The 17,610-nt window shown below is 51.8% G+C and overlaps 1 protein-coding gene across 8 annotated transcripts in view; it reads right to left on the bottom strand.

Annotated features, from left to right (window-relative positions):
- The window catches only part of SLC2A11 (solute carrier family 2 member 11), a 29,333-nt gene extending 22,310 nt beyond the window's left edge, over positions 1-7,023 (bottom strand). For 2 of the 8 annotated variants that reach the window (XM_050745926.1, XM_050745927.1), the window contains exons 1-2: positions 5,893-7,014; positions 1,174-1,272 (exon numbers count right to left, since the gene is read on the bottom strand). In XM_050745926.1, coding sequence (XP_050601883.1) covers positions 1,174-1,272; positions 5,893-5,934 — 141 coding nt within the window. In that variant the 5' untranslated portion in view covers positions 5,935-7,014. Of the gene's footprint in view, positions 1-1,173; positions 1,273-5,892 lie in introns of all 8 variants that reach the window. The other 6 variants (XM_050745930.1, XM_050745931.1, XM_050745924.1 and 3 more) reach the window with 5 other exon arrangements.
- Between the last annotated feature and the right edge of the window lie 10,587 nt (positions 7,024-17,610).

Genomic DNA, 17,610 nt, shown 5'->3' with positions numbered 1-17,610 from the left:
TTCAAAGATGACTCAGATGCTGAGAGCGAATCAGCAGGAGAAAGGAGATGGACACAAAACAGCCCTCACACAGCCTGAGTGAGGACAGCCTACACCACGGGCTGGAGAGGGAAGAAGGTTTCAAGAAGGTGGTGGTATCTGGGGTGGGCTTCTACAGGTGGAACAGAGAGGGCCCCTCCATGGAAGGAGGCTTAGAGGAAGGGCTGTGTCATAGGCATTTGAGGAACTATACTTAACTTGCTTTGGTATCAGGGTTGGGGGAGCGAAGGTGTGAGACAGTGAAACCGAGGGGTTCATTTGGTCAGATCTGCCTGCCCTGCTTGCTTTTGGTCAGTTGGTTTTTTAAAATTTCTTCTTCCTTTTTCCATGAAGCTGAGGCCCTGGTAGCTCCAGGCCTCACCACTGAACATGGAAACTTAACCTCCACTGGCTACTTTATAAATAACCTTCATGAGACCAGGAGCAGTGGCTCATGCCTGTTATCCCAGTACTTTGGGAGGCTGAGGCAGGCAGATTACCTGAGGTTGGGAGTTCGAGACCAGCCTGACTAACATGGAGAAATCCCATGTCTACTAAAACTACAAAATTAGCTGGACATGGTGGCACATGCCTGTAATCCCAGCTACTCAGGAGGCTGAGGCAGGAGAATCGCTTGAACCCGAGAGGCAGAGGTTGCAGTGAGCTGAGATCACGCCACTACAAACCAATCTGGGCAACAAGAGCAAAACTCCGTCTCAAAAAAAAAAAAAACAATTCTGAGCAGGAGAGTGACTTGAAGAGATCAAGATGGGGAGAGGCTGAAGGCAAGGAGGCCAGTGAGGAGGCTGGGCCAGAACTGGGAATGTGGTGGAGACATGGGGAGAAGTGGCTGGATTCTAGAGATAGTTAGGAAGGACTTGGTGTCCAAGAGACGAAAAGAAGTCAACGCTGACTCCCCCATCACTAGGTGGAAGATGGAGTCATCCGCTGAGATTAGGGACTCAGGAGGACATGCAGGTTTGGGGGAAGATGTATGCTCAGTTTGAACCTGCAGGAACCTGTGGGCCAACCCAATGGAGACAAACTTGTGGCAGAAAGCGCCACCAAGTGGATGCCTGGCTGAAGCCCCTCAGTGGGCAGCTGTTAGCCAGTACCCACTCAGAAAGGGGCAGTCGACACAGAGAGGATACGTACCGAGGTCGGGGCATTGATGATAGACAGGTTATAGCCAAACTGAAAAGTCCCACCAATGCCAGCAGCACAGATGGTCAGGAGCAGGATCCTGCCCTGAATCTGAGGAGAGAGGGGAGAACACAGAGTGACCAACAACAGCCACCACCCCTCTCCCTGGACCAGAGCTGCCAATCACAGCATTGCAATTTATTTGAATCAAGCAGTGATGTCTCCACTTTGCAGATGAGGAAAGTGAGGCTCAGAGAGGAGTTACCTGGGTCACATGGCTGGCAGGTAGCAGAGGAATCCAGGCCTCCTGCTCTGAGTCCAGGACCCCACTTTACCCTCACGCCACCCATAGCCCCAAAGTTTCCCTGAGCTGGAGAGCTGTTCCCATCCCTCCTTGTTGGGCTGCCCCTGAGCATGTCTGCTGTGTTTGGGAAAGACAGTCGCCTGAGTTGGGGCCCCAGCAGAGTAAAGCTCTGCCTCCAGCAGGACGGGAGCCCCTGACTTGCCCCAGGAAAACGTTCTCCAACAGAGTGGCCAGGCTCCAGGAATCTGGGCTGAGCCTCCTTCTCTTACCTCCCACCAGCATGTTCTGCAACTAGGCTAAGAAAAGAGGCCACATGGACCTGCAGGTGCAAGGACTTGGGGACATAGGAGAAGCAGAGAGGCAGCATAGATGGCCAAGGTGCCTGGTCCCTATCCCAGCTCTCCCCTTACTTCCTCATCCTAAGTCACTTCCTTACCTGGACCTGGAGATAATGAAGCCTACTTCTAGGCTGGGCACACATGAGTCATGCACACTTGGTACACAAAAGGACAGTGAAACACTCTTAGAGATGGAGGGAGAATTCCCAAAGGCATCGCCAATGCCTCATCATTTATAGTTGGGATTTTCTCCCTTTTTTTTTTTTTTTTTTTTTTTTTTGAGGAGTCTTGGCCAGGCGCAGTGGCTCACACCTCTAATTCCAGCACTTTGGGAGGCCGAGGCGGGTGGATCGCGAGGTCAGAAGTTTAAGACCAGCTTGGCCAAGATAGTGAAACCCCATCTCTACTAAAACTACAGAAATTGGCCAGGTGCGGTGGCTCACGCCTGTAATCCCCGCAATTTGGGAGGCCGAGGTAGGCGGATCACCAGGTCAGGAGATCGAGACCACCCTGGCTAACACGGTGAAACCCCGTCTCTACTAAAAATACAAAAAATTAGCCGGGCCTGGTGGCGGGTACCTGTAGTCCCAGCTACTTGGGAGACTGAGACAGGAGAATGGCGTGACCCTGGGAGGCAAACAGTGAGCCGAGATTGTGCCACTGCACTCCAGCCTGGGCAACATAGCAAGACTCCGTCTCAAAAAAATAAATAAAAATTAAAAAATAAAAAAAATTAGCCGGGCTTGTTGGCAGATACCTGTAATCCCATCTACTCAGGAGGCTGAGGCAGAGAACTGCTTGAACCAGGGAGGTGGAGGTTGCAGCAAGCCAAGATCACACCACTGCACTCCAGCATGGGCGCAGAGTGAGACTCCGTCTCAAAAAAAAAAAAAGAAAAAAAGAGAGACGGAGTCTTGCTCTGCCGCCCAGGCGCAATCTCGGCTCACTGCAATCTCGGCCTCCCAGTTCAAGTGATTCTCCCGCCTCAGCCTCCCGAGTAGCTGGGATTGCAGGCATGCACCATCATGCCCAGCTAATTTTTGTATTTTTAGTAGAGACTCCTGACCTCAAGTGATCTGCCCACCTCGGCTTCCAAAGTGCTGAGATTACAGACATGAGGCACTGCACCTGACCTATAGTTGAGGTCTTCTGAGGGATTCACAAAATTGTTTATCTTTCTCCTTTTGTGATTTTTTGTTTTGTTTTTTTGAGACAGGGTCTCATTTTACCACCCAGGTTGGAGTGCAGTGTCGCGATCTTGGCTCACTGCAGCCTCAACCTCCTGGGCTCAAGCGATCCGTCCACCTCAGCCCCACAAGTAGCTGGGACTACAGGCATACACCATCACGCTGGGCTAATTTTTTTGCATTTTTTTGTAGAGACGGGGTTTCACCTTGTTGCCCAGGCTGGTTTCAAACTCCTGAGCTCAAGTGGTCCACTCGCCTTGGCCTCCCAAAGTGTTAGGATTACAGGCGTGAGCCACCATACCTGGTCTACTCTTTTGTGATTTTTAATTACAAAATGACACGTTTGTTAAGATTTTTGAAAATTCAGTATATACTGAAAGTTCTCCACTCCTCCAAAGGCACAACAATGAACTCCTTCCCTCAGGTATTTTTTTAGATATTTGCAAAGTAGTTGACTTTACAAAAATTGAATCGTTGATATCTTCCCCCAAAAATTACTGCCTTTCTTGTTCTGGCAAATTGTTCTGTAAAATTAAAGTTATTATTTTTGAAAACTTTGATACAATTTTCACGACAGAAGGATGTTTGGCTAAGGTTTTCTGAAGTTTCGAGAACCTATGGACTATTTATTCATTCATTAGTCAAATACTGGGTGTTGGCCAGATGCGATGGCCCACGCCTGTAATCCCAGCAGTTTGGGAGGCCGAGGTGGGCAGATCACTTGAGGTCAGGAGTTCAAGACCAGCCTGGCCAACATGGTAAAACCCCGTCTCTACTAAAAATACAAAAATTAGCCAGGCGTGGTGGCAGGCACCTGTAATCCCAGCTACTCGGAAGGCTGAGGCAGGAGAATTGCTTGAATCTGGGAGGCGGAGGTTGCAGTGAGCCCAGATTGCGCCACTGCACTCCTGCCTGGGCAATAGAGTGAGACTGTATCACAAAAAAAAAAACTGAGTGTTTATCTCAGCCAGGAAGTGTGCTGGGGGGGCAAGATATAGCTGGGAAAGAGCCAGTTGTGCTTTCACCATTCAGTGAGATACTGCACTGGAAGGTGGGGGAGCACAGGAAGTGACTCTGGAGGGCAGAATCCTGCTGAAGGCTTTGCCATAGGTCTGGAGACAGGTTGGTGACAGGGGCCCTAGCTGCCCATAGTTCCCATAAGGCCTAAGTAACTTTCTCTTAGGCTGGAAGCCTTAGGAAGAAGCCAGGTGAGAAACCTGGAGTCTGGTCCCAATGGGGCCACATTACAGCTCCACGGGGGCTTCATGGAAGTGAGAGTTCCCTTAAGACAGCAGATCTGAAGGAAGCAGCGAACACAGTGCTTGATAGCAGCTGAACTCATGTAGCAGATGTAGACAGGTCTCCAAGACTACAGGAAATTTTTTAATTCAATGAGATCATGCATGGAGATTGCCTATACCGTGCCTGGTCATGGTAAGCATTCAGACATTAGCTATGATACAGACCATTAATTAGGCAAACAAAGATTTACTGCCTCCCTATTATGGTCAATAATCCTACTGCTCTGGGTGTTGGGATACAGCAGTGAACGACAGACAAAATCAATGAGCTATCAGAGCAGGGAAAGACAAGCAATCGCAAAATGAATGAGCAAAATATATAGTACATCAGCTGGTGCTACAGAGACTTAAAGCAGGGAAGGGGCGTAGGAAGTGTTAGGACCAGGTGGTGCTATTTTATTTTTATTTCTTACAGACAAGGTCTCCCTAGGTCGCCCACGCTGGAGTGCAGTGGTGAGATCCTATTAGATCTCTGCAGCTTCAAACTCCTGGGCTCCAGCGATCCTCCCACCTCAGCTGGTGCTATTTTAAATAGGGCTGTCAAGGAATACAAGTGCAAATGAAGACAAAGGAGGTGAGGAAATGTGCCATGCAAATACATAAAGAAATCAGTCCAGATTGGGGAGGAACCCATAGAAGCGGTGGGCAGTGCAGGCGCTCTCCTCTGGCTGCGCCCTTTCCCTCTGTGAGGCAGGACGCCAGGTCAGAGCTGAGGGCATCATGAGAGGGAAAGAGGCGAGGGTGGGAAACAGTCACGGGAAGGAGTGAGCGGTCAGGACTGCCGTGCTCGGAGGGCTCACTGCCTCTGAGGTCAGGGATGATCGGCAGAGGATTTAGCATCTCTGGGGGCTGGGATGCCAGGGTCCAGCAACCTTGCTCTGGCCCACAGGCCGACCCTGGACGTAAACACCTGCCTATGGACATCTGAGCCTAGCACCTAAAGCCACTGTACATACAAGCACGATGTTTTTGAACATTTGACGACTTAGTTAAGCCTCCAAGGTGGCTACACATGCGCAGTTCACTTAGGTCCTCAATCCCTCATCTGAAATGCCTGGTCTGGGCAGGTATGAGAATTCAGACCATTCCAGATCGCAGGAGGGCATGGAGCATTCGGAAGAGGGGCCTGAGCGGAGGTCTTGCTGTCCCAGGGAGACCCCAGCTGCCATTACCAAGCGGTTAACCGGGCGCATGCGCGCGGAGGGAAGGTCAGCGCGCGGTACCCAGCTGTGGAAGAGGGGCTAGCGCACGCGCAGTAAGCGTTTGAGAGGCGCCAACCAGTCGAGACGAAGCGGTGGCGCAAGCGCAGTGGGTATTCAGAGCGGCCGCACAAGCAGAAGGTTCGCACAACGCTAACCAGTGGCCGGGAATGGGGCCTGAGACTCAAGCGCAGGCGCAGTGGAGGGCAGAGCCGTTAGACTGTCGCGGAGGGCGCCTGAGGCGCAAGCGCGGACCCGCAGCGTGTTAGAGTTGCTGCCGGTGCTGGGGAGCTCGCCGCCGCGGGGGGGGGAAGGCGTCGCCGCCGCGGTGGGGGGAGGGGGTTGCCGCCGCGGGGTTTGTCGCCACCGTGCGGTGGGGGGTCGCCACCGTTGGGGGCTTACCTGCGTCCGAGGTCGTAAGGACGGCTCCAGTTCATCCTCCATCCTCCATCCGCCTCTGCCGCAGCACTGCGGCTGAAAAGCTGCTCACTCCTCACTAAGCTAAACCCCAAGCTCATCTCTGCAGGCCGGAAGGGAGCTCTGGTCCAAGGTCATCTCGGCCCAGCCCCTGCATTCGCCCCTACAGGTGCCAGCAAACGACTCTGGTCGCTGCGCTCCCTCCCCCGAAATTCCGGCCCTGGCCCCTTGTCCCCCTTCCTTGCTGCAGTCTCTGGACTAAATGTCTGAGGGTCTCTGTCTCTCGCTGATGGGACCTCAGCCGCAATCCTGCGCGACCCCTTGCGCCGGTCGCCCCTGTCGGCCGCCAGAACCTAGGAGGCCCCTGCCCCTGGGCGCTCTCGGGAGGGCCAAGCCCTTGATTGTGCACAGATGCACCCCCCCGCCACCTACACCCCGCCAGACACTTTGGTTCAGGTATCCTTGACCTTTCCCCAGAGGAGGGGGAAATTAGGAAGGACGGAAAGACAGACCCACCAGTCTGCTGAGCGCTCTCATCTGTGCGTCTTGGGCAGAGCGAGAGACTCGGCGGAATGCGGGTAGGAGAACCGGTCTGAACCGGTCTCGGGTTGCCGCCAGGGATCCTTTGCGAGAGAGGCAGGTCCCACCTATGGTGGGGGCACTTGGAGTTGAGGAACCACGGAGTCCACTGGACCGGATTAATCTCTTATCCTTGAGGGCTTCTCAGGCCCTGCATGGAATCCAGGAGCTGGACAAAGACCAACTGAAACCAGATTTGCCAAAGATGCTATTTGTGGTCACAGAAACATAGAGCTGAACATGACCTTAGGTAGTCATCTGAGCAAAGACTGTGATGGGCATTGTAGTAGCTCTATTGCTCAGACTTGGTTTTTGTTCGACTTTTGCTGCTCTGAACTTTAATTCCTAAAAACACTGCATTTTTAAGGAAAAGCACAAATAACATATCAGCAGTTATCATAAATAGGTATTTTATTGCATGATTTTCCTGCATCTATTAAGATGATCATATGGGTATTCTTTAAATCTGTTAATGAGATCAGTTACATCAATAAACTTTCTAATGGTAAACCATTCTTGAATTCTTGGGGTAGAGGCAACTTGGTCATAATACTGTTGTAATATACATCGTTAGTTTCAACTGCTGATACTTTATTTAGATAGGTTAATTTTTTTCAAAACAACCATTGCCTTTTCCCCCTTAAAAAATAAGTGGGAAGTGGCCGGGTGCGGTGGCTCACGCCTGTAATCCCAGCACTTTGGGAGGCTAAGGCGGGCGGATCACGAGGTCAGGAGATCGAGACCATCCTGGCTAATATGGTGAAACCGCATCTCTATTAAAAATACAGAAAATTAGCCAGGCGTGGCGGCAAGCGCCTGTAGTCCCAGCTACGCGGCGGAGGCAGCAGAATGGCGTGAACCCAGAAGGCGGAGCTTGCAGCGAGCCGAGATGGCGCCACTGCACTCCAGCCTGGGCGATAGAGCAAGACCCCATCTCAAAAAAAAAAAAAAAAAAAAAAAAGCGGGAAGTGACGGGCTAATAAATGGCTCTAGGACAATTGATTATATGGGGAAAAATGAAAACTGGACCTCTGTCTCACTTCATATACAAAAGTCATTCCAGGTGCACACAAACCTAATGCAAAAACCTAACTTTAAACATTTTAGGCTGGATGCAGTAGCTCCCACCCGTAATCCCAGCACTTTGGGAGGCTGAGGTAGGTGGATCACTTTGAGCCCATGAGTTCAAGATGAGCCTGGGCAACAAGGGCAGACCCTCATCTCTATTAAAAAAAAAAAAAAAAAAAAGGCCTGGCGAGGCGGCTCACGCCTGTAATCCCAACACTTTGGGAGGCTGAGGCGGGCGGATCACGAGGTCAGGAGTTTGAGACCAGCCTGGCCAACACAGTAAAACTCCATCTCTACTAAAAATACAAAAAATTAGGTGGGCATGGTGGTGGGCGCCTGTAATCCTAGCTACTTGGGAGAGTGAGGCAGGAGAACCATTTGAACCCCAGAGGCGGAGGTTGCAGTGAGCCAAGATCGCACCACTGCACTGCAGCTCACCCACAGTGCGAGATTCCATCTCAAAAAAAAATAATAATAATAGCTGGGTGTGATAGCGCACACCTGTGGTCACAGCTACTTCAGAGGCTGAGGTAGTAGGATTGCAGTGAGGGAGGTTGAGGTTGCAGTGACCCATTATTGTGCCACTGCCCTCAAGTCTGAGTGATAGAGCAAGATTCTATTAAAAGAAAAAAAAAAAAATTAGGAGGCTGGGCCTGGTGGCTCATACCTGTAATCCCAGCACTTTGGGAGGCCAAGGTGGGTGGATCATCTGAGGTCAGGAGTTCCAGACCAGCCTGGTCAACATGACGAAACCCCATCTCTACTAAAAATACAAAAATTAGCTGGGTGTGGTGGCACACGCCTGTAGTCCCAGCTACTCAGGAGGCTGAGGCAGGAGAGTCACTTGAACCCAGGAGACAGAGGTTGCAGTGAGCCAAGATCATGGCACTGCACTCCAGCCTGGACGACAGAGTGAAACTCCATCTCAAAAAAAAAAAAAAAAAAAAAGAAAATATATAATACTTTTATAACCTCAGGATAAACAAGGATAAACCATGCAGATTTCTTATGAGGATTTAACTTCATTAAAATTAAAAATCTGTGTGTCAAAAAATACCATTAATGGACCGGGCACAGTGGTTTATGCCTGTAATCCAAGTACTTTGGGAGGCTGCAGTAATTGGTGATCACACCACTGCACTCCAACCGGGGCAACAGAGCAAGACCCTGTCTCAAATGAACAAAAGACGCCATGAAAAGGTGAAACCTGGCCAGGTGCGGTGGCTCCAGCCTGTAGTCCTAGCACTTTGGGAGGCCAAAGTGGGAGGACCACTTGAGTTCAAGAGTTCAAGACCAGCCCTGGCAATGTGGTGAGACCACATCTCAATTTAAAATATTTATATATTTTAAAATATATAAATATTTTAAATTATATATATTTTAAAATATATAAATATATATAAATATATATTTTAAAATATATAAATATATAAATATATATTTTAAAAATATATTTTTAAAATATATATTTCTTAAAATATATATTTATATATTTATATATTTTAAAATATATATTTATATATATTTATATATTTTAAAATATATAAATATATAAATAAAATATATATATATATTTTAAAAGGTGAAACCTAAAGCCACCAAGTAGAAGGTATCTACAACATATGACCAACAAAGTATTAGTATTCAGAATGTATATAGAATACCCACATACCAATAAGGAAAAGAAAATGGGCAAACAGGCTTGGCGCAGTGGCTCATGCCTATAATCCCAGCACTTTGGGAGGCCAAGGTGGGGCGGATCGCTTGAGCTCAGGAGTTCGAGACCAGCCTGGGCAACATGGTAAAACCCTGTCTCTACCAAAAATACAAAAAATTAAACCCCATCTTTACCAAAAAATACAAAAAATTAAACCCCATCTCTACCAAAAAATGCAAAAAATTAAACCCCATCTCTACCAAAAAATACAAAAAATTAAGCCCCATCTCTACCAAAAAAATACAAAAAATTAGCTTGGCATGGTGGCTTAGCCTGTAGTCCCAACTACTCGGGAGGCTGAGGCATGAGGATCACTTGAGCCCAGGAGGCGGAGGTTGCAGTGAGCCGAGATTGTGCCACTGGGCTACAGAGTGAGACTCTGTCTCAAAAAAAAAAAAAAAAAAAAAAATGTGAACAGGGAATTTACAGAAGAGAAACTGAAGTGACCAAAAAACTAATTAAAAGATAGCTGCATTAGTAATCAGGAGATGCAAATTAAATCCACATCAGCATACTGGTTCCCACTCAACAGAGTAACAGCTTAATTCTGGCAATACCAAGTGGTGCTGGCGATCAGCTGGAACACGCATGTACTATTGATGAAAATGTCAGTTGGAACCAGGTGTGGTGGCTCATGCCTGTAATCCCAGCACTTTAGGAGGCCAAAATAGGAGGATCATTTGAGGCTGAAGTTTCAGACCAGCCTGCGCAATGTGGTGAGACCCTATCTCTATAATTTATTTTTAAAAATTATCTGGGCACAGTGGCACACCACACAGCTGTGGTCCCAGTTACTTAGGAGGTTGAGGTGGGAAAAATGGCTTGAGTCCAGGAGGTCAAGGCTGCAGTGAGCCATGTTCACACCACTGCACTCCAGCCTGAGTGACAGAATAAGACACTATCTCAAAAAAAAACAAAGAAAAGAGAGAGAGAGAGAGAGAGAGGGAGGGAGAGAGGGAGGGAAAATGTAAGTCAGTGCAATTTGGGCAGATCAAGGAAGCTGATTCACCTACCCAGCAATTCCACTCCTAGGTTTACCTTGGAGAAACTCTTAATCCCACGTTCAAGAACTGTTCACAAATGCAGCATCGTTTGTACTATAGGAAAACTGGAAACAGCCCAAATGTCAATCCTCCAAAAAAAGGGGAAATAAGCTGTGGAATATGATAGAATACCACTTATCAGTGAAAATCAGTGGACTAGACTAGACGAACGATATCAACATGTATGAATCACAACGCTGCATGAACAAAGTTGCAGAAAGACGCATACGCGCCAGGCACAGTGGCCCACGCCTGTAATCCCAGCACTTTGGGAGACCAAGGCGAGCGGATCACGAGGTCAGGAGATCGAGACCATCCTGGCTAACACGGTGAAACCCTGTCTCTACTAAAAACACAAAAAAAAAGCCGGGCGTCGTGGCGGGAGCCTGTAGTCCCAGCTACTCAGGAGGCTGAGGCAGGAGAACGGTGTGAACCTGGGAGACAGAGTTTTCAGCGGGCCGAGGTGGCACCACTACACTCCAACCTGGGCGACAGAGCGAGACTCCGTCTCAAAAAAAAAAAAAAAGAAAGAAAGACGCATACACTATTATGCCTATATATTGTTTGGAAATATACAAAACTGTACCTGATGTGTGTGGGAATACATGTCTACATAGTAAAAGCCTGGGGGCGAGCCTGGGGATAAGTTCCAAATTTAGAACTGGTTTTAACCTTGAATCCAAGACCCTGCCAGACTGGACCCTGATCTGGCCACCATTAATGATACCTGGCTGTCCCTTGATTCTCCCTGAAATGCCTCTTGGATGCCCTAAAGCCACCCCCATCTCGTCGGAGGCAGGTCCCCATGTGCGGGCTCCCCAGCCATTATTATCCTTTGGCCAGGAAGCTCTGGGTTTCACCTCAGCAAATTGACTGGGAGTTTAACCTTGAGCATGTGAAAGTCATAGCTGTATTTGTAGCAGCCTGGTGCTCACATCCGCCCTGTGCAGTGCTAGGTGCAACTACCTGCATGTGGATGTCAACCTCATTTACAGGGGGAGTCCCTGAGGCTCTGCGAGGCCAAGCCTGTGCCCACACCAGCCCTACAGCCCGGCTGGCAGAGCTGGTCTTCCTCACATTGCCAGGGTCAGCCCGCTGACCCTCAGGCTGGGGCTCCCTGCTGGTCTCACCCCAACAGCGGGGGCCAAACCTCATGAGTGGAAGGCACTGGGGAAGGGGTCAAAAGAACACCCCCTGACTCTTCCAGCCCTTGGCTTTCTGCATTGATTCTCATCGAGTCTGTTTCCCAGGTGAGAAGGTGGAGATGGAGGTGAACTGCCCACAACCACCAGCTGCTCACACACCTTCCTACATGCTAGGGCCTCTTACTCCAAGGATGGGAAAACTGAGGCCTAGAGCCAGCAGAGATCTGCCCTGGCACAAGCAGGAAACAGGGAGGAGTGCAGCTCAAACTAAAAACAATCAACGCAGGCCAGGCGCGGTGGCTCATGCCTGTTATCGCAGCACTGCGGGAGGCTGAGGCAGGCGGATCACCAGAGGTCAGGAGTTCGAAACCAGCCTAGCCAATATGGTGAAACCTCATCTCTACTAAAAACACAAAGACTAGCCGGGTGTGTGGTGGGTGCCTGTAATCTCAGCTACGCCGGAGGCTGAGGCAGGAGAATCACTTGAGCAGGGGATGCAGAAATTGCAGTGAGCCAAGATGGTGCCACTGAACTCCAGCGTGGGCAACAGAGCGAAACTCCCTCTCAAAAATAAATAAATATTAAGAAATAAATAAACAAAAACAATCAATCCAGCGCAGCCCGCTGGTGATACTGACTCCCACTCGGTCCGCACCCCACCCTGGAGCCCACCGGCTCTTCTAGCGGGGTGCCTCCGTGTCCCCGAAGTGTCTTATAAAATGCCCATTACCCGGGCCTAGGGAGGCGGGGCCCGGCTTGGGGGCCTCCCAGGGATTCCACCTCCTGATGGAGACTTTCCCAGCCGTGGGGGAATGAATGGGCTCACCGCGCCCGGGTCCCGCTGGCGTTCAGCTTCTTCCCCGCAGGCTTTTCGGGATTTCCCCGATGCCGCCTAGACCGGCTCCGGCCGCGAGGGGGCGACAGAGCCCGGGCTCTGAGGAACCCGGCACCAGCGATCGCCGAAGACTCGCGAAGGTTCAGTGCTGGCGGTGAAACGGAGGCCTGCACCCAAGCGCCGCTGGGTAGGGGGCACTTCATCTGGGGAGCCTCCTCTTTCTGCCTTGCCCTGCCTGCCCCTCAGCCCTTGGGCGCTCAAGTCCTGGCCGTTGTACCTGGTTGCAGCCTCCGGTCCTGCGCCACCCGCCCCGGTGCGATTTCACTTCCCCTGTCCTCACATCTAGCCGCGCGGGACCAGGTGGGCCAGGACCCCGGGGAGCTGAGAAACCCGATGCCAGTTCCCGCCGGCGTCGGACCGCCTGCGTGGCTCTCGTCTCTGCTCCTTGCGGGGTGGGACAGGTGCCTCCTACCTGAACCCAAGATTCAGGCAGCAGCTGGCCCGGTCCATCCCTGGGGGTGAGTGAGGGGGGCGGGGCATGGCTGACAGCGGGGACCTAGCGTTCCTGAGCACCTCACTACTAGTGGGCTGAGCAGCTCTAGGCCAGCCTGTTGGCCTCTCTGAGCCTCGGTTTCCTCATCTGTCAGTGGGCTTGAGAGCGCTGTAGCACGGAGGACTGCAACGCAGTTCAAGGCTACCCAGAGGCCATTCCTTCCTGCAGCCTTTCCTATTCCCCCCACGTGGGTGGGCATCTCTGTCCCACACCAGGAGCCTCCTGCGGGGCAGGGGGCAGAGGTCAGGAGTCCTGATGATCACTGAAGCCTCTGACTCCGGGATTCAAGCGATTCTCCTGCCTCAGCCTCCCGAGTATCTGGGATTAACAGGTGTGAGCCACAATGCCCAGCTAATTTTTGTATTTTTAGTAGAGATGAGGTTTCACCATGTTGGCCAGGCTAGTCTCGAACTCCTGACCTCAGGTGATCTGCTTGCCTTGGCCTCCCAAAGCACTGCGATTACATGCGAGAGCCGCCACCCCCAGCCAACACAGGGCCTTTTTTGATACCCTAGTTGTCCCAGACAGACCCTAACCTCAGAGGAGTGTGCTGGAGGGCTGCAGCCTAGCTGGACAACCCCAGTCAATGTTGGGGTTGACTGGGGTGCAGGGGTGCAGAGAGGCAGGTCCTGCAAACTACCCAAAGCCCTGCTTCATCCTCCTCCTCAGAGCTGGCATCTACTCCGGTTCTGGGTCTCATTTCCAGCGTTAATAGTTCAAAGACAAAGAAAGAAAGAAAACAAACCCTAACCCCACAACCAGCTGAGGCGGCCCCTCCTGGTCACCCTTTGATGTTTGAGGACCGAACAATGGGGCTGATTGCGGATGAGAGATTTGAAGCCATCTTAATTAGAAGGAAAGAATGTCCTCGTGGTCGGCTGTTCTAAAAATACAGCTGTGCCCACATCTGGAGGGAAAGGGTGGGGGCCTGGGAGGTGGGGACGGTGGTTAGGCCAGAGTCTGAAGCACTGACGCCTGCATTCCTTGGGGCGAAAGGGGGGGCCTCTAAGCAGGGCCCCTTGGAAGGGGGTGGGGAGACACCAAAGCAGCCAGTCTGCTGTGGCTAGACCACCTTCCGCAGGTTTGGGATGTGCAGGCAGTGGAACAGGTGTGCCTTCCTGCGTCTGCCCTCCCCACTTCAAGAAAGCCCTCCCCATGCCGTGCGGCAGCCTCGGTTTTCTCTTCTCTCCAAAGGGGCAACCAAATTTGTCATCTGTTTGCATTTCAAATACTCACTTTGCAACCTAATCTTGTATTTGTTTTGCATTATTCTTTTTTTCTTTCCTTTCCTTTTTTTTTTTTTTTTTTCTTTTTTTGAGACGGAGTTTCATTCTTGTTGCCCAGGCTGCAGTGCAATGGTGCGATCTCGGTTCACTGCAACCTCCGCTTCCTGGGTTCAAGCAATTCTCCGGCCTCAGCCTCCCGAGTAGCTGGGATTACAGGCATGTACCACCACACCTGACTAATTTTTGTGTTTTTAGTAGAGACAGGGTTTCGCCATGTTGGTCAGGCTGCTCTTGAACTCCTGACCTCAGGTGATCTGCCCACCTTGGCCTCCCAAAGTGCTGGGATTACAGGTGTGAGCATTCATTTTCTTAAAGAGGCCCTCCTAATCTTATGAAGGTAAAGGGCATTGGAGGGCTGGGTGAGTGTTTGGAGGAGGACGTGGAGGCAGAGGCTCTGGTAGTGTCACTGTGAGAGGATGGGTCACCTGGGTTCTCATCTCAGCCCACTGTTAGGAGCCTCCCATCCCAGCGGCTGGACAATCACCTGGCATGGGGGGGCATGCCTCTGGTGGGAGCAGGGCCTGGATGCTTGTTGGGGCTATCAGTGGATGCAAGCCAGGTGGGAGGTGTGGTGAACCTAGGCCTTGCTTTTTTTTTTTTTCTTTTTTTTTTTTTTTTTTTTTTTTCTTTTTTTTTTTTTTTCTTTTTTTTTTTTTTTTTGAGACGGAGTCTCGCTGTGTCTCCCAGGCTGGAGTGCAGTGGCGTGATCTCGGCTCACTGCAAGCTCCGCCTCCCGGGTTCACGCCATTCTCCCGCCTCAGCCTCCCGAGTAGCTGAGACTACAGGCGCCCGCCACCACGCCCGGCTAGTTTTTTGTATTTTTTTTTTAGTAGAGACGGGGTTTCACCATGTTAGCCAGGATAGTCTCGATCTCCTGACCTCGTGATCCACCCGCCTCGGCCTCCCAAAGTGCTGGGATTACAGGCTTGAGCCACCGCGCCCGGCCGCTTTTTTTTCTTTTCTTTTTGAAATGGAGTTTTGCTCTTTTTACCCAGGCTGGAGTGCAGTGGCACAATCTCAGCTCACCGCAACCTCTGCCTCCCGGGTTCAAGCGCTTCTCCTGCCTCAGCCTCCCAAGTAGCTAGGATTACAGGCATGTGCCACCACGCCCAGCTAATTTTGTATTTTCAGTAGAGACGGGTTTTCTCCATGTTGGTCAGGCTGGTCTTGAACTCCCTACCTTAGGTGATCTGTCAGCCTCAACCTCCCAAAGTGCTGGGATTACAGGTGGGAGCCACCGCGCCCAGCTGAACCCAGGCCTTTCTGAACCTCTCCTTCCACCAGAACATGGCTCTGAGTCACTAGTCCTGGGCAGGGCCTTCCAGAGTGGTGGCCCCAGTCCCTAAAGATTAGTTTCCTTTTGTAGAGATGGAGTGTCACGCTGTTGCCCAGGCTGGCCTGGAACTCCAGGGCTAAAGCAATCCTTCTGCCTCTGCTGGGACTACAGCCACATGCCACTCCGCCCAGCTTTTTCGAAGTCCAAGACAGAGCTGTCTCAGGTTCTATCTCTGTAAACTCACATCCCTGACCCTGCCAGATGGCTGACTCTGCCAAACAGATAATCTTCTTCTCCCCAAACACCGCCCACAGCGCTGAGCCTGAAAATAGCTGAGGCGGGGGCGGGGGAGGCCCCCACCAGATGCTCTGGAGCTCTGGGGTGCTTGGCCGGAGGTGGCTTTGACATTCTGGCAGCGGCCACAGCAGGAAGTGGGAATTCCTGGCAATTGCTCTAGGTCATGACAGTCAGGACACAGGCTCGGGCAGGTCCGGCAGCTGGGGGCTGAATGGGGACGGTTTCATCAGCCATGAAGGGTCAGAGACAGTAAAACGAGGCCCAGACAGCAGGGAAGCAGCTCATGAGTGGAGATACTCCCTGGGAGCCCAGAGGCTGCAAGAAGGTCTCACCTCCAAACCAGAGCTGGAAAAGGGTCTGAGACTGCACAGCGTTAGCTGGTTGGTGACACCCCCACGCCCCTGTGCCCCAGCAATGGGGTCAGGGACAACTCACTTCCTCCGCATGGATCCCTTCCATCACCCGTCATGGTGGCAAGGCCAGGACTGCTGATTTTGTGCCTCTTTAGTTGTGTGTCCTCAGGCAGGTTACTTAACCTCTCTGAGCCTATTTTCTCATCTGGAATAGTAACCTACTTCATCAGGTGGTGATGAGGCCTCAGTGAGCTTAGTAAAAGCCATGGTGTAGTCTGGCTATAGATCACTGAGAGGCTATGATCTCCTGCCCTTCACGGGTCCTTGCCTAGTCCATGAGCAGCACACGGGCCCATTCCTGCCTCCCCACTTTTGCTCAAGCCTTTCTCCCTGCCTAGCACATCCCCTCCTCCTACTGTCCTCTTCAGGAGCTCTCCTGCCCCACGGCTGCCCTTGACCACTCACCAGTGTGTTTCCACTCCCTGCCTGGTATGAGATTCAGTGTCTCCTCCCCCGGCCAGAAGCTGAGCTCCTGCAGGTACCCACAGCGACTCCCTCCCCAGCCCTGCAGGCTTCTGTGGCTGTTCCTGACCATAGGCCCATGAGAGCTCCTGGCTGAGAGGAGACAGCGAGGAACAGATCAGGCAGAGAGGACTGGCGGGGCCCTCCAGCTTCCTCTGTTGGTGCATTCTTGCTCACACGCATTCACTCATTCATAGCAGAGATGGGCCTTGGATGCGGAGGCCAGCTGTGTTTGTTACAGGAAGGGGCTTCCTCCCAGAAATCTCTGATAGCCTCATTCTAGATCAGAGTACAACCTCGGAGCTGAAAGAGACTCTACACGTGGACCCTTCTGACCCCCACCTCACAGACAGGGACACTGAGAACCAGAGAGGGAAGGGAGTGGCCAGGCCACAATGCCAGCCCCGAGGCTGCAGCTCCAGCCCTGGAGTCCAGGTCTGTCTTCACAGGGTTCCCTGTTTACCAAGGCCCTGCCTGTGCCAGCTCCACAGCAGAAACCAGGGGTAGAAGGGCTGTTATGTGGGCAACAGAAGCCCCTCTGCGTGAAGCAGGAATGACCAGGGCCACGGAGGGGAAGGAGCTGGGAGGACGGGGTGGAGGACAGGGAAGGCTTCACCCCACAGCACCCCAAGCTCACCTGCCCAATTCAATGAGTGGTCTCCCTCCCTTACTGGCCATTCACCCGTGTCTCCGCCCGGTGGGGGCTCACTGTCCCCCACGCGGGGCAGGCCAGGAGCCCTCCTACCTTCACCCCCACTACTGAGCATTCACTGAGGCCTGTGGCTTCAGCCATCCTGACCCTCCCGCTCCCTCGCTGTTAATGCGAGCCACCGCAGGCCACCACTCTCCTCCCCTGCTCATCTGATTAGGACAGAAACCACAGGCGACACACCTCTGCCTGGCCTGGCCCCCCTTCTCCCTCCCATCACAAGCAACTCTTCTTCATTGCCTCCTTCACCTTCTCTCCTCTGCTCTCTTCCTCTCCCCCAGCTATCTCAGGGCCTTTGCACAGGCCCTTCCCCTATCCTG

This window comes from Macaca thibetana, chromosome 10 (genome assembly GCF_024542745.1).
Source record: "Macaca thibetana thibetana isolate TM-01 chromosome 10, ASM2454274v1, whole genome shotgun sequence".
Classification (NCBI taxonomy): Eukaryota; Metazoa; Chordata; class Mammalia; order Primates; family Cercopithecidae; genus Macaca; species Macaca thibetana.
This window is presented reverse-complemented; position numbering and strand designations above follow the sequence as displayed.